Source organism: Rattus norvegicus, chromosome 17, assembly GCF_021556685.1.
Source record: "Rattus norvegicus strain SHRSP/BbbUtx chromosome 17, alternate assembly SHRSP_T2T, whole genome shotgun sequence".
In the NCBI taxonomy this organism is placed as follows: domain Eukaryota; kingdom Metazoa; phylum Chordata; class Mammalia; order Rodentia; family Muridae; genus Rattus; species Rattus norvegicus.
In genome coordinates, this window is record NC_141550.1 from 30448505 (window position 1) to 30472310 (window position 23806).

The 23806-nt window shown below is 44.2% G+C and overlaps 1 protein-coding gene across 6 annotated transcripts in view; it reads left to right on the forward strand.

Moving 5' to 3' along the window:
• Slc22a23 (solute carrier family 22, member 23) overlaps positions 1–23806 on the forward strand; it is a 164944-nt gene that overhangs the window by 33024 nt on the left and 108114 nt on the right. For 4 of the 6 annotated variants that reach the window (XR_015640961.1, XR_015640962.1, NM_022624.1 and 1 more), the window contains 2 exon segments: positions 6825–6928; positions 13206–13360. Coding sequence is in view for 4 of the 6 variants with exons in the window: in NM_022624.1 (NP_072146.1) it covers positions 6825–6928; positions 13206–13360 (259 nt within the window). In the remaining 2 variants the exon portion in view is untranslated. 6 annotated transcript variants of the gene reach the window in all.

Consider the following 23806-nt stretch of genomic DNA (forward strand, 5'->3'; position numbering starts at 1 on the left):
ACACATTATTGGAACTGCCATGTGGGTGCTGGGAGTTGAACCTGGGTCCTCTAAAATGGCAGCCAGCTCTTAACAGCTGAGGTGTCTTTCCAGCTCCCTACCCATGCATCTTGAGCCAAGGTTGCCCTGGCTGGCCTGGAACTCACAGAGATTCATTTGCTGTGCCTCCCACACGTAGGGATTCAAGGCAAACACCACCATGACCTGCTGCAGAGCTTCTTTGTATGACGTTTGCTTGCTTTGAACCAGCAGTGTGATGAGTTACCCTAGGCTAGCCTTGAACGCTTGGGTTCACAGTATGTCTTTCAGTCATTAGGTGGCTGAGGCTTCAGGCATGTTACACTGCATCCAATTCTGTTTTAAAAACTCTTCTAAACATATCATTTGTTCATTTACTGGTTGACTAGCATAGGGTCTCATGTATCCTGGGCTGCTCTAAAACCCCATGCATAGATGAGGATGACCTTGGGCTTCTGATTCCACTGACGGCATCTCAAATGACAGACATGCCCAGGACACCGAATTTTCTGCCACGACGGGAGAGAGCCTACAGCCTAGTGCATGCAAGGCAAGCACTCTACCCACAAAACTATATCCTTAGCCTCTAGTTTTTTAGATTGTATGAAAATTTATATCCCCTAAAAGCTGAAAGGAATACGTACTCTTTTATTTATTTATTTTCTTAATGAGTTTTGTCTTACCCTCTTACCCTTATCACCATGTTATAGCTGACAGCTAATTGTAGTAAGTTCAGGAACTGCAAGAATAGTATGGGGTAGAAAATAAAAACTCAGTTTTTATTGTAGTCTCACAACTTTTTTTTAAATCTTCTGTGTGTGTGTGTGTGTGTGTGGGTGTGTGTGTGTGTGTGTATGTGTGGGTTGGGGAGACTGATGTTTCAGAATGCCTCCTTTCCCCTGTTGGACACCAGCTTTTGTCCTCACTTCTTTGCATGGTGACACTGTAATCCATAATGAAAGTTTCTGTTAGTCATTAGTTTTTGAAAGCAGAATTTTTACTGGCCACATTGGTTCCCTGTGACCTTTCCTCAGGAACTCGTATCTTATAAATTACAACTGGTGATGTCATTGCCTAGAGAATCTCTGTGGGCATCGCTGAAATTTTCTTTGGGAAAAAAGTTACCCAAGGTGAGGTTTGCTGGGCCAAAGGGTAGATACTACTTAAAGTAATGAGTTATGTGTTGTCAAACTTCTTCCAGAGAGGGGGTGCCTGCTGCCGTGCCTTGTATAAATCTGCACTTCTTTGTCTCTCATCTTTAGGAAAAAATATATATACACACTAGATTTTCATTAACAGGTCAAATATTTCCTGGGTATGTTCTAACTCATTTATATTCCATATTTTGTAAATTGTCTGTGTATCCACATACATCATGTTAGTCTATATGCTAAGAAAATAAAACAATAGAAAAATAACTGTGAGATCTGTGAATATAGTTTTATAAATGTGAATATCTATAATTTTATTTATGATTTTTTTGATGTATAGAAATTTAAACTAATTAAAGTTAGTAATGTAGTAACAAACTAAAAACATCTATTAGTTTTTGAAAAAAGATTTATGTATTTTTATTTCATGTTTACCTGTATGTATGTATTATGTATGTGATGTATGTATGTATGTATGTATGTATGTGTGTACCACATGCATGTCGGGTGCCTATAGAGGTCAGAAGAGGGCAACAGATCCTCTGAAACAGAAGTTACAGATGGTTATGAGCTGCCATGTGGGTGCCAGGAACTGAACCCAGGTCCTCTGTAAGATCAGCAAGAGCTTGTATCCACTGAGCCATCTCTCTAGCCCCTTCCTCTCATTTCTTTAGGTAATTTTCTCCCATTAGTTTTTAACACAGATATTTGATTTCCACAATCAGATAAGTAACCTATCTTCTTCCAGCTTTTCAAAGATTCCTCTTACACATTTTATTAGGGAATTCCTTTTTACTGAGAACGTTTTCCCCATGTCCCATTTTCCATCTTTTTTAGAAATGCAATTAGCGTCCTTTTGACAATTCTCCATTCTAACAAGTCGAGAAATTTGATAATTGCCTTAAAAATGATACAACTTCTGTTTCTTGTAGGCTGCCCATAAAATCTATAAGTACAAAAGCAACCTACCATATTTTCCCTCTCTTAAGTTTTTTTAATTAATTTTTTGAGCAGAACACATAGCAACTAATAAATAGAATGAAATCATTTGTCTTGCCCTTAAGTCTGAGGCCAGAGTTCCCTGTGGTATTGTAGGATGCTTCTGAAATGAGGTTGGTGGCAAAGAAGGCAAGAGAGGGCTGGTGAAATGGGCTGTGGCTTGAAGCTTTTATGACCCTGTTAAACCTGCTGATGGAGTGTTAACTTGCTTCATTAGAGGGCTGTTCCCATTGTTCTCTAGGGAATGGGTTTCCTGGAGGTAAAGTTAATGCCAGGCTGTATTGCTGCCGGAGAGTGGGGGTTTCACCCACATCATCCTTGGGAACTCTTTTTTCAAGGACATTCAGTCAAGGAAGGGGCGCAATTTGCAAATACGAGGCACTGCTGTAAGTCTTGCAGGAGACAGTGGTTAAATGCCGGGCAAAGGTGCCTCTTAAGTTTAGAACAGCTACAGGCTCTGGCTCCAGGAAGATTCTCAGCACAGCACTTTATACCCAGCCTGCCCCGTATTTCAGTTGGTAGTCTAGAAATTAGGAAGTCACTGTCCCAGCTACTGACTCAACTCACACTCTTGGTAAAGCCACCATCAGAGCTGTAGGCCCCAAGGTTAGATTCCCGCCAGGTCTGTCGTCCAGCAGAGCTGAATTCCCTGAACCACTCCACCAACTGGTTCTTTTTCAGATCAAGTCAGGCCAGAGATGAGAGCTGGATAGCGTGGAGAGTTACTTGTTGTGCGCCCCCCTGGTTAGCTCGCCCTAAATCACGTTTGAAAGCTCTGTAAGGTCCTAGAAGGGGTGTTTTTAGCCTGCTGCACACATTACAGGAATGCCCACCAGGAGGAGGGTCCTGCTATCTTGTGTGTCCAGGTAACATCTCCCTCACCCCTAGAAATTAGGGTGGCTATAGCTGTAGTTAACATGGGTAGACATTCGGGTTGCATATTTAAAAGGTTTCCGATGTTCTGCTGGTATTGGTGATTGATTGATGGAGGGGGAAATAATCCAGATCATTAAGTCCTGGTCTTAGACTTTTTACAACATTGCTCCAGTTGGATGGTTTTTTGATGGAGCATTTAAATCCTAAAGTCTCAGTTTAACTTTCTGTCTAACTAATCAGCATAATCTTATTGTCAGCGTAATCTACGGCAACGAGAACAAATTTGAGAGCCAGGGGATGGCAAAGCTTCCTCATACTTCTGAAATTCTTTGGTGGATTCTTTAAAAGATAACAATGTGTGAGGGCACACTTCATGTGCCCAGCACATTTTTCTGGTAGAAGTTAAACACGGGAGCCAACTTCGTAGATTTCCCCCGCCCTCACCCCAACTCCCCCATCTCCACCCCACCCCAAGAGCTCAGTGGAATGTGCCTCCAGGATGGTGAGGGTGTTGGTGTAGGTGGATCCCAGCATGAATAACCCCTATCTTGCTAAACTTGCTGGGTGCTCCTAGGCACAGTGCTTGTTAACTCAAGATAAGTATCCAGCTGAGGAAGCCATGGAGCACTGGTAGCCGCCTTGCCCTGGATTCCCTGGTCTGCCACCCTAGGGTGGGTGATTCCCCATAGAGGCTGAGCTCATTAATGCCAACCAGGCTTCCTCTCCTACTGCCAGCCTGAGTAGCTCAGTCTCCCTCTATGTTCTAATAATTTTCCACTCTGGCATTGTTAATTGATAGGGGTCACTTTGAGGTGACTCCCAAACAACTTATTAGGTGGTAACTAAATTGGGTCTGGCTGCCCTGGGCTGGGTGTAGTAATTGGCTCAGGTGACTGAGTTGGCCAAATTGCAGGCTATTTTCTTCACTTCCCTGGATGTTTTTATTAAAGTCTCCCGTCACCCGGCCATTTAATATAAGTGTAATGCACTCTTTTGCATCATTTAACCTTGAGTAAACTCATCAATGAGGAGACTTAGTAGAGATGTGAAAGGAGTTTAAAAGTAGGGTGAATGAAAGAGACAGCAGCCAGTGTGCTTCTCCCAGGGAGCAACCTGGTCTGTCCAGCTTAGTGCTTGCCAAGAGTATATCAGGCTGACGTCTACGCAGGTGCCGTGTAGCTGGGGGTTGAACCAGTCAGGTGCTGCCTCTCTCAGAATGTTTACATGCAGCTGGGAAAACAGTGCACCCACATTCCTATGACAAAGCTGTGACATGTTTTAAGACCAAGTCTGCCCTTCTGGCCTTAGAAAGGTATTTATTATCAAATGTTCTAGAAACATCAGTGAATGTTGACTTCCTAGGCTGTCTCCAAGAAACCTACTTTGGCTGTCTTGGAGCTTCACATTTCACTTACAAGTGGACAAAGGTGTAGTCAGCAGTGATATCTCTGTGGAATGTTAGCTTCTCCCTATTCTTGGGAGGTGATTGAAGCCTGGGGTGGGGAAGCCTATGGGTTGGCTCCACTGTGGCTTGGGAAGGCAGGGTAGGATCTTATGGAAGTTCTCAAATCCAAGACAGTCAGGCTGACCTGGACAGCCTTCCTGCAGGAGTTTTCACTCAGAGCACTGGGAGTGGAGCTTCTCAAATCTGCGCTTCTGGCTTATTCCCAGGCAATGGAGCCCCTGTGGTTTTGAGACCTCCTTTAAGGAATTCCTGCTCTGAAGTGACATTCTGAGCAGTCAATAGCTCTCCTCCCCAGACACATGAATACATCTAGACAGCAAGCCCCAAACCATCCTTCTTGGCCTTTGTGTGACTTGTGCTTGATCCTCTTGCCTTCCTTGCTAAGTTTTGATTCAGACCACCTGGAGCCAGCTCAGTAGGTAAAGGAATAAGTTAGGCCTTCTAAGTCTGGATCCTGCCACAGAGCATGGGAGGAGCAAATATCCCAAAGAGTCCTGGGCAGAAGTCAGAGCAGTGACAGATGACCCCTTCCTTCTCTGTCTAGGATGGGTTTCCTTGGCAACTGCTGATATAGACCATCTTCCAAATTCCCCTAAAGCCGTGACCTGTGGCTGTTGTATCCTTGGCCTCCATTGAGGTCTCCAGAATTTTGGAAGTGGTCAGACTTGGGGGTATCAGTCTAGGCACTACATTCTAGGTCTCCCTATAGGCAGACACTCAACGCTAGAGATGCCTAAGAAGACAGTATCTAGATCCTGTTTCGGCCCCATACCTTCCACCCCTGACCCCCTCACCCTTGTTGGCTGCCGCTAGCACACTCTTTGTTCTAACATTCTTAATTGTCCCCATGGTGGAGCATGTCTCCAGTTGGAATCAGTAACCCACCACCCTCGTACTCCTTTAACCTGGGGTCAAAAGCTCCAAGCTGTAGCATCAGGAAGAAGGGCTTCTCTGCCACTGAGAATGGATGGCAACACAAAACAGCCAGAACAGGTGGTACAGGCTGCCAGTCACCCCCACTCCCGTTTGATTGCCCCTCTGACCTAAAGGTAAACTCTGTGCGTGTGCGCGCGCGCGCGCACGCATGTGTGTGTGTGTGTGTCTGTGTGTGTCTGTGTGTGTGTGTGTGTGTTTGTGTGTGTGTCTGTGTGTCTGTATGCACGTGCATGCCTCAGACCTTTTCCACTTTGGCAAACAGGAAAGATAATAATTAAAATATAATAAAATAAAATAATAATTAAAGATCTCTCTCTCCCCCATCTTCCCTCCCTCATTTCCTTCATCCCTCCCTCTATCTTTTTCTCTCTCTTCCTTTGTGTGTGCATGAATGATGTGTATGTATGAGTGTGTGTCTGTGAGTGAGTAAGCATACATGCTGTAACACATGTGAAGGTCAGGGAACAGCCTCAGGAGCCAGCCCTCACCTCTTTGGTTTGAGACAGAGCCTCTTTGTTGCTCACCGCTATGTATGCCAGTCTAGCTGGTTCACAGACTTCCAGGGACTCCATTGTCTCCATCTCCCATCTCGCTGTAGGAGCTCACAGGAGAACATTATTATACCCAGTTCTTTTGTCAATTTTGGAGATTCAAACTCAAGTGTTCAACATGTATATGACAGGTTCTTTTTGGACTGAGCCATCTCCCTAGCCCTGAGGATCATTTTCATTCTTCCTTTTAAGTAGTGAAACTTAACTGCACAAAATAGACTAAATCTGAGACTCCAGCAGTGTAGTTAGTTGTGTAATTTGTGTAAACGCAATTTACAAGGGGGAAAAAAGAGACTATATAAAGCTCTTAATCCAGCATTTACTATTAACTCCCCCCACCCCAGACTAGAGTTTAGAGAGTATAATGGAGCGGAAATGCAAGTCTTGCCTTTCGTTTCTTTGTGTTATTATAGCACCTCATAAGAAATTTGCCTGAGCCGTCCCATCACCTGGATTCCAGCAACTCTGTGAAATGCAAAGGGTTTCTGGTCACCAGGATGTCACCCGTCTCTTTAGCCATTCTCCTCTCCCTCAGTTTCCTGTGGTGGTTGGGACAGAAGGTGCACACTCATCCCCAGATCTCATGCATCGCTTCTTACAGACATAGATAATCTGTTTAGATTAAAGAACCACATTTCACTTTGTGGGCAGATTAAGAGTTCCCTTTGGATTTTCAGCAGGCCCACAATGATGTTCTTTGCGGCACACGTGATATGGCCCTAGTGACAGTGCCAAGACCCTTTCAGGTTTTATATTGTCCTTGCGATTGAGTGCAACTAGTTCTGTGTATGCGTCTCTCTGATTTATCTTCTGTTTGCCCCTCTCTAGTGGGATCTTGTGTGTGATAATGCCTGGAAAGTCCATGTCGCTAAGTTCTCCTTACTGGTTGGATTAATCTTTGGCTACCTAATAACTGGATGCATTGCTGACTGGTGAGTACCGACACACCTGACACATGGACCTTTGGAAGGCACAGCACACCTTTGCTAGCTAAGGAGGAGTGGTCAGGGTTAGCACCGGGTCACTGTGCCTTTGCTCTGCTTGCCATTGATGCCAGGATAGAAGCTGCTACTTGAAGAACGCAGTCAAAAAGGAATTGACCAGTGCACATGACAGACCAGTGAGAAAGGAGTATTTTAATGCATTCAAGACTATCCTGCAGCCCCATTTAATTCCAGTAATTTCTGCTTAGCTGGGAGGAGCTTGAGCATGGAGATGAACAGCGGGGCACCAAGTGGGTGGGTGCACGAAATACATTTTAAAATGGAGAGCCATGAAATGGCTGTACCTGTACTCTCTGCTACCGGGGACCGAGGCAGAGGATTGCTTGAAATCAGTGAGGCCAGCCTGAGCCACATAATGGAACCCTATCTCCAAAACCTGGAAAAAAATGGTGAAGGAGTTGGAGACCCTTCACCTTATGAATGGAGATAATGTCAACCTGGATTAACATCTTAAAGAAGACAGTCCTCGGCTCAGCCAGGAGCTGCCTGTGGGATGCCAATGAGAGAGGAACTAATGGCATTTGGGTAGTGGGTAGGCATTGTGGACAAGGGAAGGGTAGCAATCAGCAGTTTCCAGAGCAAAGTGTGTGGTTCAGGAGGAAATGATAAAGGGGACCAGGAGGAGATAGAGCCGGGTTAGTGATAAAGGCCACAGCATCATGGGAAGCCACTGCATAGGGGCTGGAGACATGGCTCAGTAGTTAAGAGCAGTTGCTGCTTATCCAGAGGACATGTGTGCAGGCAGAACTCTCATACATAAGAATAAGCAGATAATTTTTTAAAAGGAGCCCATTGCTTACTGATCACTGTGTACCAGGAAGTATCAGGTACTCCCATGCATTAAGGTGACCACCGGTCCTCACGGTCCACCCATACACAGGTACTGTTACAATCATTGTTCATTGCTGAAAAACTAGAGCCCAGAAACCTAAGTCGATTTCCAAGTCCACTCAGCTATAAGCTGCAGTCAGGAACAGACCACATGGCCCAGAACTGCTTCTCTGACAGCATACCACAGCACTTTTATTTAAAGCATTGTATGGTCACAAGGACACTATGTTGCTGGTTCCAAGAGGGAAGACAACTGGATAATGTCAGGGACTGCACTGCTTAAGGACAAAGATGTGGGGTGGCTGTTTTCTATTGCACTCTTTTTATAAGAATGTGTGTGTGTGTGTGTGTGTGTATCTGTGTGTGTGTCTGTGTCTGTGTGTGTCTGTGTTTGTGTCTGTACGTATTTGTGTGTGTGTCTGTGTGTATGTGTGTGTGTTTGTATCTGTGTGTCTATGTCTGTGTATGTGTGTTTGTGTCTGTGTGTGTATATGTGTGTGTTTGTGTGTGTGTCTGTGTCTGTATGTATATGTGTGTGTATCTCTGTGTGTGTCTGTGTGTGTTTGTGTGTGTGTGTTTGTGTGTGTGTATATATCTGTGTGTGTGTCTGTCTCTGTGTGTGTTTGTGTTTATGTCTGTACGTATATGTGTGTGTGAGTGTGTGTGTCTGTGTGTATGTGTGTGTGTGTGTGTATCTGTGTATGTGGCTATGTCTGTGCGTGTGTTTGTGCCTGTGTGTGTGTGTGTGTGTGTGTGTGTGTGTGTGTGTGTGTGTTCCTGGTGCCTTCTATATCCTGGTTAGCTGAGAAAGCTAGAAAGAGGGAATGGTTGCAGAGAGTTCTCAGACTACTTTAAGGGGTGGAAATTTTCTTCCTCAAACTAGTGTCTATTTGTGTGAGCATACAGTGTGATTTCCTGTGAGCCCAGAATCTGCTAAGTCACCATTTCCAGGGCTTCCTATGGACACATTCCTTGTGCTCAGCAATGAAACTGGCAGTGATCTCTGCAGGGCTGTGCCAGGAGCTGGCTAGTTTTTGAGGTTGGGGATGAGGATGGGGAAGGTAAAGTTTTATTTAACCAGATGCTTGGGTTGCTAGCTTTTCAACACAAACTATACTAAGCTGGCAAGCACTGCTTCCTAGTGGACATCACTGACAGAAATCAGATACCGTATGACCCTTGGCCCTCCTTTCTGAGAAACGCAGACTTGATGGTGCAAGTGATTACTACAATAGGAAATGCAGAGTTTTATCAAAGAATTGATCCATCAAGGTGTAAGCTGCATCCGGTTCTTTCTTGCACATTTATACCCAGCAGCCTCTCTGATCACACTACAGGCCTGAAGCGGGGGGCAAAAGACTAGAGAGTTTGGGTCTTGCTCAGTGTGACCAGAGTCTGATGGCACAAACCCAGTTCTCTGGCAGTGCCTTTCTGGGGGTTGAGCGAACAGGCAGGGGTGCCCCAGGGAGTCATCGTGAATGCTGAACATCGCTCTGGGAGAGTCTGTGTGGCCTTACTTCCATTTCAGACAAATTTTGTGTTTCTCACACCTTTCCTACATTTTAGGGGGACGTATTTTACTCTCTGCTTAAGCCTTACCTTTAAGGAAGTCACCCTGTTTAAGGGAACTCTGGGTCTCACAGCAGGAGCTTTCTAAAATGGCAGCTACCATGTACAGACATTTAGGTTTTTCTGGAAGGGTTTTGGGGCGGTTGAGATGACTCAGTGGGTAAGAGCACTTGCTGCCTAGGCAAGAGGAGCTGAGTTTGAATCCCCAGTACCTATGTGAAAGGCTAGGCGTGGCCACAGGTGCCTAATCCCAGAGCTATTGAGACAGAGGCAGGAGGATATGGGAGGCTTGCTGGCTGCTGGCCTGTTCCCAGGTTAAGTGAGTATACTAATCAGATTTATGTCAACTTGATACAAGCTAGAGTCCTCAGAGAAGGGGGGAGCCTCAACTGAGAAAATGTCTCTATAAGATTAGGCTGTAAGCAGGCGTGTAGGGTATTTTCTTAGTAAGTGATTGACAGGGGAGGGCCCAGCCCCTTGTGAGCATTGCCATCCCTAGGCTCGTGGCCCTGGGTTCTATAAGAAAGCAGGCAGAACAAGCCATGAGGAGCAAGCCAGTAAGCAGCACACCTCCACAGCCTCTGCATCACCTTCTCTATCCAGGTCCCTGCCTTGCTTGAGCTCCTATCCTGACTTCCTTCCATGATGAATTATGATGTGGAAGCATAAGCTGGGAAAACCCTTCCTGGCCCAAGTTTCTTAGGTCATGGTGTTTCGTCACAGCAATAGAAACCCTGACTAAGGCAGTGAGAGAGAGAGACCTTGTTCCAAGGGGGTATGGTAGAGAACCACAGAGCAGGATATCCAACATCCTCCTCTAACCTCTACAAATCACATACACCACACACTGTCACATACAAGCACATATAAATACTTAAAATAATAGAACAACTTTTAAAATAATAAACTATTTTAGAGATCATATTAGTTCAGCTATATGTGAGACTCATGGGATAGGGCTCTGTTGAGGGATTGCCTGTGTTTATGACAGCAATAGACTGGATGAAAGTATAGCTGGGGGGAGGGGACATTTCAGGCATTGGTCTCTGCTACACTGCAAGAGGTACCTGCCAGGTCCCCTCTACACAATGCCTCTCTCTCCCACACATGTGTGATTACCTGTCCCCTCCCCCATCCCTGCGGATAGAAACTTCAAAGTGGATATTGTCCTGCAGGTTCTCTGCCAGCTTGCTTCATCATGTTTTATAAACAATCCCTGAATTTAAACTTCTCCAGTCACTTTATTGGGATGAGATTTCTGTTTGGAGACCCAGTATCAGTTCCCTGTGACTGCTGTCACTAACTATTACATGCTTGGTGGTTTCCACACAAATTAATCATTTTACAGTTCACAATCCAGACATGGGTGTCACTGGAATAAAACAGATACCACCAGGGCAGAACTCCTTCCCAGAGGTGGGGGTGGAGGTTGGGGGGGAAAGAGGGGACAGCTATTTCTTTGTCTTTTCTAGCTCCTAGCAGCCACCTGTTTTCTGGGTTCCTCCATCTTCAGAACCAGTAAAATCAAGTTCTTTCATGCTGCCCTTCTTGGAAAATCAGTTCATTTGAGGTGATTCCATTTTCAGAGTCCCTCTTGCACAGAATGATGAACAGGGAAAAAAAAAAAGATAGATTCCGAGAATTCAATTCAGATAGGGACATCTTTGAAGATCCTCAAAGATAAAGACTTAGGCTGTCACCCACCTCTGATCCCACTCTGGGAAACTAGCTCACATGAGGCTTGTAATTCACTTGTAGTGAACGGTCACTGAGTGGCTGGCACATTCCCACACTTGTCATAAATCCCATAGACACAAGTGAGCCTGGTGGGAAAGCATGGCTTCCCCAAGACCACATAGCTCAGAAATGATATGATATGAGCCTGGGTGCAGAACCAAGGTGTTCTGACTGCAGGGATCACGTGTGCCCAACAGCCCCCATTGATTGACAGGTGTAATGATTTACTGGTTTAAGGGATCAGGGAGAGGTGTGCTTAGAATGTTTTGGTTTATTTGTTCCTTTAGCAAAATTTAAAACCAAAAAAAATCGAGCATCTTTTCTAAGACCAAATCAGAACAGGAAAAAGTGTGTTTGAACGTCAGGAAGACATGGGCTGGTAGCATACACCAGAGATCAGGAAGGCTCCGGGAGATTATAGGTAGGAGGATTGCCAGTTTGAGGCCAACCTGGGCTACTCAGAAAGTTCTAGGTTAGACAAACTGGGCTGCATGGAAAGACCGTATCAAACAGCAGTAAGAAGCACAGGAGGAGGATGAAAGCTGAGTCCTTTAGCTTGGGGTTTCAGGCTGGCCTGTTGTGCCTGCCCCATGTTTTCTTCAAATACTTTACTTTGTATTTATATCATAGTTTAACTGTCAAATTTTATATATTTACATTTCATTTTTAAAACTATTATATATATATTACTGTTATATATTTATATATTTTACATGTGTTATATTTTATATTACATGTTACATAAATTAAAATTATAGACAAGACAGAGCAAGGCCTTGTATTAGTTTATCTTAAAAATGAGCTTTAAGTGGGAGATCATTTACATACACGCATGCGCGAACACACACACACACACACACACACACACACACACACACACACACACACACACGACCTGCTCTTTAATGAGCACCAGTCAATGACTTTGAATGTGTTTATAGAGTTAGGTCCTTTGCCCACCCTGAGTTTAAATCATTTCCATCATCCTTGTGGGGACTGGGAAATGTTCTCTTAAACATTCTCTCTTCTCACCCAGCCCTGGGCAGCAACTATTCTATCAGCTACCTCTTTGCCCCATGCCCTCCCTGGTTTACTTGTATATCAATGCCTTGTCATAAGTGTCCCATTTAGCTAACCTATGTAATGTTTCAGGCACCTGGCCAGCATTCCTTGCTCCCCTCTTCTGCCAGTCTCTCTGTGAACTATCCTTTAGCCCAAGCCAGTTGTCTTAAATATTAATTTGTTTGCTGCAGCTTGCCATAGTTGTAATAAGTAGAGAAAGTGGACGGTTATATGGGGACTGGGGAGCTCGTGACTTTTCAATTTCCATGGACTACCCCATCTGTCCTCTGACTGCCCACAAGTACATTGTTCCTTAGTGGCCACTGATTAGACACCAGTCAGCTCTGTGTGTGGTTTGTAGACTCAGTATATCACTACCCTTTCCTACAGGGTCTACGGTGAGGCACCAGAGCGTTTATTTAGAGTTCAAAGTGTCCAGGCTTAGTGCGAGATCCCTGTGGCCCCTGTAGAATTACATGTTGCTATGTAGGTGAAGCAAATTGCAGCTGACCCAACCTTAGACCTATAGGCCGCTGGCGAAACAAGATTCCTCCCTAAGGAAACAATATGCTGTCCCTTCATGTCTGTTTACTTTTGGGCCAGTTCCAAAGGTTGGCACTTTCTCGAGACATTTTATGTTGGGTGTGTCAAGGTTTGTGTTTGGGGAGTTGTTATTGATTTTATTCTCCTCCCCTGACGTATCCCTGTTTATACACAGAGATGGACTCAGCGACAGCAATCAAGGCCACAACATAATTCGCCCTCCTAGTAGCTGTTTGAGCTCTGTTCTTAGTTCCAGATGAGGATGTGGGCTTAATGTCTCACAAGAGACCTCTATCCCAAGGGAGCAAGCCATGATCTAGTGACAGGGATATAAGTGGTGTGAAGACACTTAGCCCATACTCCTTCAACATACACAGAATGCTCACTGGAGGCTGGGTTTCAGCTCTTACCATTGCCCTCCTATTTAACATTGACGCCTGGTTTCTCCCCTCTTCACATGCAGGGTTGGCCGGCGGCCTGTGCTGTTGTTTTCTGTCATCTTCATCCTCATCTTTGGACTGACTGTGGCACTGTCGGTGAATGTGACAATGTTCAGCACACTCAGGTTCTTTGAAGGATTTTGCCTGGCTGGAATCATCCTCACCCTGTATGCATTACGTAAGTAGGAACTGCCATGATGAGTCCCTATGAAAATCAGCCCAGGTGTTGCCGCCTGAGAGGTTCCGGGCAGGAACTGTGTGTGCTAGGTTTTGGGGTGGTAACACTTGGGAAATGCACACCCTTGACACCTTTGTGGTTACCAGGACACTTCCAGCTTGGGCTCAGTGCCCGGCATCAAGGAGAATGGAAATTTGCATAATGGTTTGGAGATTCGGGGACCTTCTCAGGCTGGTATGGGGGCTGCTGATTTCTCTGGAAGTTTCTGTATTGGCATTCTGTGCACTTCCTAATATACCATTGGGCTCCCCAGCCCTGGATCCAGCAGAGCACCCTGAAGAATTATCTGTTTGAACTGTACTAGGCATACCCTAGACTTCTTGAGATGTTTTCTTCTACTTTAAGACCATACAAAATGTACATTTTTTTTTAAACCTTCTTTTGGGCATGACCATAGTGCTCTAACCGTCAGCCTAAGTCCTAAAGCATTAGGTGGCAAGGCCTGCTAACATTCATTCTTTGGAAACAGCATGGAGAAAGCATTCAGTGGATCTGCCATATTTGTTTCCTGTATGATCTCCGCTGTCAAATATGGTTGCTTTTACTAGTTTTCCATTCTCTGGAAGACAACCACATACCCACACAGAAGGAGAGTCAGTAGCTGTTTTACTTGCTGGTTTTGTGCTCCCCAACCCACCCCCACCACTGCCTGTGGAAAGACCTGTTGGCTTACTGGGCAGATAATGTTCGGGCATACCTGATCTTTGATAGCAGGGAGGAGTTAGGTCTAGATTAGGTAATGATTTCTCAAGTAATAAAATCTGAATCGGTCCAGTTCTCTTCAATTTGCATGTTAAAGGTTTCTTTAGATAACCTAAATTTCTGTCCCAGTGTAAATGGATTTGTTTCTAACTCCTAGGTAGTCTCCCTATTTGCACATTGTTCTGAAAAGAGCCAGACAGTAAAAATTTAGGCACTGGGGGTCCTGGGGTCTCTGTTGTAATGTGGAAGTGACCATGCACATACACATGTAAATGACCAGCGATAGCTTGTTAGCATACAAGTTTATTCGCTGAATCACTGAAGCAGATCATACACCATTTTGGGCCAGGAGTCCAGGACCTGCCCAGCACTAATGGAAGCCACTCCTGTGGTACATTGACAACACAAGCTTTAAGCTTGTCCTCTCATCTTAATGTCCTTAGTTTAATGCCTTCTTTGTACAATTCTCTGACTTTGGTAATTCTCTTATTGTATGTATTTGTATAAACAGCCTGCCAATTTTGTTTTCTGAAGTAGAACAAGCTGTTAACAACAATGGTGTCTGTGGCTGGAGAGATGGCCCAGTGGTTAATAGCTTTTCCTGTTCCCTCAGAGGACAGAAGTGTAGATTCCAGCACCCATGTTGGGAAGCCAACAAGCACTTGCCACTATAGCTCCAGGGCATCTAACACCCTCTGATGGTCTCCATGGCTTCCTGTGTACACAGAGATGTTCACATACATACAAACAAGTAATTAAATCAATCTCTCTTTTTTTTTAAAGGGTCATGTTTTTCAAAATTGAGAATAACATCCAAACGTCGTGACACGTGCACTTGCAATGAAAACATGCATGTGTCTCACAGTGACCTCTTAGATTATCTCAGATAGCAAAACTAAAGTGAAGCAAAAGGATGTGAACAATGCCCGAGACCCCACTTAAGCAGTGACCATGAGGAGGGCTTTGTTAAGAGATGATTAACAAGCCAACCCTGACAGTGGAAAATAGAAAACCAGGAACCAAAATCATAATTGGTAGATGAGTTGGGATGGAAATGGGTAGAGGGACTGGGGTGGCCCAGTTCTCCAAATCCCTGGGCCATCTTGAGAGCCATCTACCAATACAGAGCTGGTGACTATGGGACATAATAGGATGCTCTCAGTCAACAGAGCTGGGAGGTGTGAATTTCCCTTTAGCATGCTTGCCAGCTTTCTAAAGCAAGCACTTAGGTAAATCCTGTTAATTTTGCTATTAATAAGTTGGTTATTGATAAGTTGGGCTATGGGATAAAGGAGTTCCTAGCCCCAAAGACAAATAGAATACTTCTGGACATTAATTCTTTGCAAGTGACATCTTTAATGGTCCCCAAATTTTCTCCTTCATCATCTAGAAGCTTCTTATGTCGCCTTAAGCCTCTGCTGGGAAGGCCTGGCCTTTGTTAACACAGACCCGGTCTTTATTCTTAATCTTGAGGTGCTTGTTAATGGAACTGGCAAAATAACATATTTTGCCATTTTGATTTCTTATGTTCCTGGCCTGGAGAGTGGGCTGCTTGTTGCAAGAAATACTGCTGCCCAGGCAGTGGTGGTCAAGTCTTTAATCCCAGCACTTGGGAGGCAGAGGCAGGCAGATCTCTGAGTGGATCTTGAGGCCAGCCTGGTCTACAGAGTGAGCTCCAGGACAACCAGGGCTACACAGAGAAACCCTGTCTTGAAAAACAGAAAACAAACAACAGAAATGCTGCTGACTTGTGGGTATTTTCTGCTTTATTAGCAAGGCTGCCTAAGGTTTCTGGTTTTTTTTTTTTTCTGCTTTGGATTTTGTTCAAAGGTACACTATGGTTAAATTTCTACCCTTTATACTTTTGTTTTCTTCAAGTGGTCAACAGGATAAGTGGTTGTGTAATAAGACATAAAATAGAGATGATTTTGAACAGCAACAGAGTGTGCACTATCAAAAGAAGAGGTCAGGTCTGAACAGGACCACAGGAGTGGTGGCTGCCCTGTGCTGAACCATTGTGAAGTACCCAGGCACTTAAACACACCAGCTATATCAGAGGGCAGCTTTTCCTCTTTTTAACCTATGCATGTGAGTGTGTTTGCATTCACACATACCCACTCACACATGGTGGAACACACAGAATTAGTTGTAAGAGACACAGACAAGAAGTGCAGATCATATCTCCCGTCTCTTGAAAGTCATGCCATCTTATCAAGGACTAAAGAGATGGTTACATAAGCAGATTCAACTGATTGCCGCATGGCTCTCGTTCCCAGCTAAGACCATAATGTCACAGGCCAGGTGATCCAGCACTGCTTAAGATGTAGCTGTCTTCCAAGCAAGCCTCTGCATACTGTGGCACTCAGTCCCAGTTCCTCAGGAAGCTGAAGTAGGAGGATAGCTTGAGACCAGGGTTTAAAGTCAGTCTAGACAGCGTAACGGGGCCTGTAAAAAAACAAAAGAAGAACAAAAGAAAACAAACAAACAAAGCAAAAGCTTTTTTAAAAAAGGGCAAGATTATTGCCTTGTTTTATTTTTTAAGTTGATTTGATGTTGGATGTAGTAGGATTTTGTTGTTGTTTTTGGATTTTGTTTGCTTGTTTGTTTGCTTGCTTGCTTGTTTTTGCAGTGCTAGGGACAGGATCCAGGACCTCTCATCTTCTAGCAAAAAGTGCTACTATCAAGCTACACCTCTGGTCCATTTTTAAAAACACTTTACTCAATTTATTTATTTTTTGTGTTTTTAAAAAGTCTTTTATTTCTCCCCTTTCCTCCTCCCTCCACACCTTTCGATCCTTTCCTTGCTGTTCTATATATAACTTGTCTGCCCAGTCTGTATAATGTCACCTGTATCTATGTTTCAGGATGTGCCACTAGATCATATTATCACAGATGCCTCTTCTTAGTTTCTCTGGTCATTAAATCTCCACCCTCTTAACTATTACAGTTTTCTCTTCCTGTAATTCTGCTTTTCTGATTTGAAACAATGGATATTTCCTTTTGCTAGCAGAGAGCTTCCCTGGAGATAAACATGTAAATGTAACTATGTAAGTTTTTTTTAAAAACTAACAATGAATAACTTTCTTGAAAAATCCTCTCAAGGCAGTTCTCATTTTAATAACCCTCTTTAATCCTAAGCAGCCCAAATGACTGGATGAATTTTACACACACAAAGAATGATCAGAAATTGTAAAGTGCCTGAGTTACTGATGACATCGCAAAATTAGAATCCAAGTCTTGACTTAATTGCAAAATAGAGTAGGAAAAAAAATCTAAGGTTTGCTCTAGGTGGAAGGGTGTGGTTTTTCCCCCCGACACGACACTAATGAGTTTAAACTCTCAAAGAAACATTAAATAGTTCCTAATCCATAGGGGCAGGATGATATGTGTATTCTTGCTATACCGTCTACCTTTATACATATATATTCTTCTGAAGCCCTGTATTGATGTATTCTCTGTATTTGTCTGTGTTGCTGAAAACATAGGGACTTACTTCAGTCAACAGGATTGCTAGGTACCGCGTCTACACCGTTTCTTGCTTTTTACTTGAATGACTGTACCAAATGGCTGTAGGCAGTGAGCAGCAGCAGAGCTGTGGAATGAAGAGAATGGAGCTTGTTGAGCTAGGGAATGAAGAGAATGGAGGTCGCCTGTTGAACAAGTAGTTGACTGCATCTAGAGGGCAAACATTTGCCTCACATCTGGTTGGCAAGTTCCATGAGAATACGTGCTCGCTGGGTCTCCCCCCACCCCCATCCCCATCCATCTCTAATACCTGGGTCTTTCTGCAGCACATTCTTCTGGGCTGTAAACCTGATTCTGTGTGGGCCAGCTCTACTGACAGGGCATCTTCCACCAAGGACATGAGTCAGAGTTTACCATAGGCATTGACAAACCGTCTTACTTTAACTGGACTTTTCCCCCTCGGATGAGAAAGCTTGTGTAAGCATGAGGACCTGTTTTCAAAGCCCTAAGATCCATATGAAGGGTTGGAGGAGGGGCTCAGAACTTAAGAGAACTTACTGCTCTTGCAGAGACTCCAGTCTGGGTTCCAGCGCCCACGTGGCATCTCACAACTGTATGAAAATCCACTCTCGACATCTCAAAATCTCTTTCTGGCCTCTGCAGGCACTAGGGATATACCTGTGATGTGGTGTACACACACACACAAACACACACACACACACACACACACACACACACACACAGTCAAATGCATACAAAAAATTATAATCTTTCAGAAGTTGGGCTTGGTTGCGTGGGCCTCAGCATCTTAGAAAAACAGAGACAGAAGAATGTCTGAGACTTACTGGCCAGCAGCACAACGCAGGTTCAGTAAGAGACCATGTCCTAAGGGAAGAGGTAATGGATGATAAAGAAGGACCCCCAGCTTTTTCCTGTGCTTTGCACATGTGTATAGGCACATGTACCTGAACACATACTACACACACACACACACACACACACACACACACACACACACACACACTTTAATTATTTTCCTCTGGCTCAACTTGGCATGATTAGAGAATCCACAGCAGGAGGAGGAGAGGAAGAGGAGGAGGAGGAAGAGGAGAAAGAAGAGGTGTGGAGACAGTGTGTGATGGGTACTGCCTATAACCCTAGTACTTGGGAGCGTGAGATAGAATGACTGCCAAAAGTTCAAGGCTAACCTAAACTGCAGAGTGAATTCGTGGCTAGCCTGGGCTATAAAATGAGAACCTATCTCAAAAAAAAAAATGGAAATATTAAACTGGAGCACTTGCCTTTAAATCTTTTCCTCCGACCTGTCTATGAACATCAGAGTTCCTTATGTCACAATGGGGCAGTGAATAGTAATAGATATCGCTAGTAATGAAGTCCCTGTGTGGACAGGATGCTGTAGTACAGAGCACAGAGCACAGTGGACAGTGAGCTTTGCCATCCAGGACTACTCTTCTTAAACTACATCAGTCCTTCAAACAAAATTACTTTTGAAGGCCTATAGGTCATGTGCAGATGTGCTGTGTCTTCTGCACACTAAAAATGCAAGCCCAAGGCCTCCCTGAGAACCTCATGCCTCATCTTTGCAGAAGCTAGGAGACAAAAAAGTGCTTGGTTATCAAGGGCCTTTCAATTTGGTAAGGATAGATACATCTCAAAATCAGAGGAGGAAAACAAAACCAGCAAATACTTTGAGCCTTTGGCATGTTGAAATTATAGGGCTTAGCTGTATTCTCTACTGAGTAAAAAGCCTTACTAAATTGTATGGTTCCTTGTGGGCCAAGTTTTGTCATGCTGGAATTCTAATGCTGCCTCTGTACTTTGAAACAGAACAGTCTATACAGCAAAAGAATCCATAGAATGGTCTGGAAATCGATAGATCTGAGCTGTGGCTTGAGTCCCTCAGATGACTGTGACCACAGCAGATGACTTAAAATCTGCCAGCTTCTCCGGTTAGGGGATGGATTTTCTAATGTGTTCAAAGCATAGGTCCGTTCCTGGAAGAAATGGGGGAGGGGGATTAGGAAGAACAAACACCTGGAGAAGCTCTTCCAGTTTGAGTATTTCACAACCTTAGAATCCTAAACTCAATCACTAGCGTTGGCGGAATTCCATCCTGCGGAGGTGGAGGTCACATGGAGTGGCTGCAGAGGCCAGCCTAGAAGAGGAGAAGTGACTGGGTGGGGTTAATGGTTAACAGTTTGTCTTTCCTGTGGTCTAAGCCCTTGCTTTCCTGTCAACAACCTGGCCTCACCTGCCCCATCTGCATTTCCCTTCCTCACTGCACATTTTCGGGTTTAGGAAAGTCCTGGGATCCGGTTAGACCCTCCGGGATTCTCTGTTCTCATCTGCAAAGACAGGACAGGACAGGACACAGAGCTGAAAACTGGAATTCCTAGAAAGAGTTTGGGATACTAAGAAAGCAATGTACGACAGACTCTTGGATGCCTCCCCCACTCCCCGAATGAAAATAAAATAATGAAATAAATCAATCACTTTGAAAACAAATTAACAGTCCCGGCTTCTTGAAAACCTTCAAACATATGTGGGGGAAGTGAGACCATACCTGGTTTGCCAAGGTTTGCTGTTAATGAAATGAAAGCCATAGTCTTGCCTGAGAAGACAGGAATCCACCTTAAATTATATAGCGCCATAGAACTGTGCTGTCAGTGACTCTTATTCAAATCACTGTGCCATGCCAGATTTGTTCTGTTTCAAATGATTCTTTTTTGGCAGCTCATGTAAGACCTACTTCTTCCTTTATTCCTTCTGTGTGAAACGTTTGAAGGCCAGGGAAATAGTAGCTTGTCAACTTGGGTATATATTAAACCCTAGGCGCCATCAGGCTCTGAGGTTTCAGAGGCACACACCTTCCTGTCTCCCAAGACACTCAGAGTTCAAGAAGGGAAGATCAGGAATGTACTCTGATTGGACTAAGAGCATTTGCATCAGAAAGAAACTACTGAACTTTGGCTTTTGTGTTCATTATCTGGTTCTCAAAGACCAGGGGAGCCCAGTGCCTTCTGGGTACTGTGGATCATTAGAGTTTGGCTGGAGCCTAGTGCATTTTGGGTACTGAAGGTCATTAGAACCTGTCTGGAGGCTAGAACATGACTAACAAAACCTGAGAAGTCTCCCATGAACTTAGGATAGTAGCAAGTCAATGAAGGAGCCCAAGCAAGAGAGGAAACCCTTTAAATGTTTGATTTAGAGGAATCACTCGGGCTGTAAGCAGTTGTAATCAGGCCAACCTTGCCGGCTGAGCTAGAAACTGAGAGCCTGCTGCAGTATCTGTGTAAGGAAGAGGAGATAAATAAAGGCCAGGGCAAAGTGGGATCCATAGACCAATAAAAAAAAACTGAAGTATGAGGAGAACACAGAAAGATGAACACATAACTGCTTGCACCTGGATAGATGCGAATATGTATATGCATACGTGTACATGTATATGCATACGTGAATGTGTGTGTTTCCCTCAAAGTATAAGAGACAACTTTTGATCCCATGTCCTACTGAGTTTGAAGCTACTGACCGTCCTTTCTTCTGTGGGGTGTGGGAAGGAAAGATGATGATTTCTGTTTTAGGAAGGTGATTCCCCCGCGAGCATCTCCCAGCTTAGCTTTAGAAATGACTTCCAATTCCAAGTCTCAGCAGCAAGGAATGTGGGGCCTCAGCATAAAGTAGCAGCTGAAATCTGTGAGCAAAGCTGAGATCACCTAGAGATCAGGGTGTGGGAGAGTGATGGGTGCAGGTAAAGAATCAGTTGAGCAAGACAGAAAGGAATGCCCTCACTGGCCACTGGTGACTCAGATAAGCTGGTACACAGGGAGCCAAGGAAGGGGCAGCATGTTTTCAAATGATGCAATTCATGGAACAGTGTCCTTTGGATGAAGCAATAAGCATGTCAGAGGTAATTGTGGCAAAGGCAACTTTAATTCAACTTAGTGAATAGTATGAGATACTTCAAACATAGGGTTTAATTCATGTCAGCCTCAGAATATTATCTTGTTCTTGTGTCATATGTCTTGCTAAGTAACTTATAATGATTTTCAACTGTTGTAAAACATATATACATCAAATGTTTTACTGTTTCAACCATTCTTAAGCATCATAATTTATACTTAATGTGACTCATCCTTATCTTTGTACAGAAGAATAATTTTTGATATTAGCAGTAGTTTGTTATTATTGGGTAGAAAAAACTGGATTATAAGGCATGTCAATAGTGATTTTTCCCTTCAAGTCCCTGAAGCGCATTCCTACGTGCTTCATAGACATCTAGACCCATAGCCCAGGTGCAGTTGTATTCTTGCTTGATGTTGTCCATACTTGAAAGGCAACGTATGACAAATCGCTATGCTCACCACTTGCTTTTCTCCTACATGTACCCAAGTATGCACACACGTACACACACACACACACACACACACACACACACACACACACACACACACATACACACGTATGACTCCATGTAAACAGCTCATAAAGAACTGGATCTAGCCAGCATTTGGACCATAACCCAATCCCACTGCTCTCTAGTCTTGAATGAGTCCGTTTTCTCACCTCCAAGAGCTCATGCCCTACTTCACTCCCTAAATTATTGATTCTTGGTGTCGTAAGTATGCCAGTCATCCATTTCTTCCATATTTTTATTTTATTTTTCATGATACCTGGGGGGAGGGGTTAATTGTATCAAACCAGTGCTCTACCACTACACTATATCCCTCACTTCCTGAAGCCTCCAGCAGCATGTTGAATGTGTGTGAGTATGTGTGCCTCTGTGTGCTCGTGCGTGCGTGTGTGTATGTGTGTGGTGTGTGCGTGAGTGTGTGTGTGTGTGGTGTGTGCGCGTGTGTGTGTGAGTATGTGTGCCTCTGTGTGCGCGTGCGTGCGTGCGTGCGTGCGTGTGTGTGTATGTGTGTGGTGTGTGCGTGAGTGTGTGTGTGTGGTGTGTGCATGAGTGTGTGTGTGTGTGTGCGCGCATGTGTGCGTGTGTGTGTGTGTGTGTGTGTTATTTAATTTCAGAGACAGGGGTGACCTCTGTAGCCTGAGATGGGCTTTTGCTTACAGTATCCTCGCCCCTCAACCTGTGCAGTGCTGGGATTACAGGCATTCACCATGCCTCACTTCCCTTTCTATATTTTAAAAATATTAACTTACACAATGTGTGCCTCATTTTTAAGTCAACTGTTCCTTGTGCTTTGACCCGAAGGGTTGTCTGACTTACTGAAAGAGATGATACTGGATGCTCTCTGTCACGTGGTCAGTGTGAGAGTGTCGCTCCCTGTTCAAGACAAGCCGCTGAAAACAGTTGTGCTTAAGCAGCACCAAGCTTGTTTTGTTTGTATTTTCAAAGTACTGCTTTAGGGAAAAGCCGTTCAGAATTCACCCTCAGATATTCTCATATAGGCTTAAGAACCAGCATAAGAGGAAGCAAGGCACTCAGAAGACAGAAAGGCATATCTGAGAGTCCCAGTTCATTGTTTTATCAGTAATCAGATTTGAGATCTTGGTTAGGTTTGAAGTTACTATCTTATCACTGGCTTCCTGCGGGTGCTGGGCAAAACAGGATTATGGTTGCTAGTTACAGTCTAGCCCACAGGCAGGGGTGCAGGAGGGTAGGGTGAGCTCATTGTAAAGAACTCTGAAGTTCTTAGACTACTTATGAGGAAAGAAATGAAGCTGTATCCAAGGTCATATACATTTAGGCCTTGTATTATCTATAGGTGAAGGGAATATTAACTATGTCAGCAGCCTTTGCAGTATGTGCTGCTGTTAGTTTTACTGGAGTTCTCAACTGGAAAAAAAAGTTTTAATCAGATTTTGAGAAGAGGGGTTCCTTTCCCTTCCCACATGCATCCCCATAAATTCCCTTTTTATCCTGCCTCTGTGCAATGGAGTGAACAGTTCAGCAGCCGAGGCAGGCAGGGCCTTTGAGCTGTCTTCATGGAACACAAGGGCTGGAAAATCGAGCTCTGCACTTGGAGCTGTGTTTTTCTTTCCCCTCTGCGGAGCCTTTGATGATTCCTATAGCAAAGGGCGCTTTTGTGACCACAGAAAGCTCACTCTGGTGCTGGTGTTTGAGAGATCAACAGTGCCGGGTTCCTCTAACCTGGGCCTTTTGAAATCCTGTCATTCTTGGTATTTGCTTTGTGTTGGTTCTGGGAAAGGGCTCAGAACTCCCGCTAAAGCGAAGGC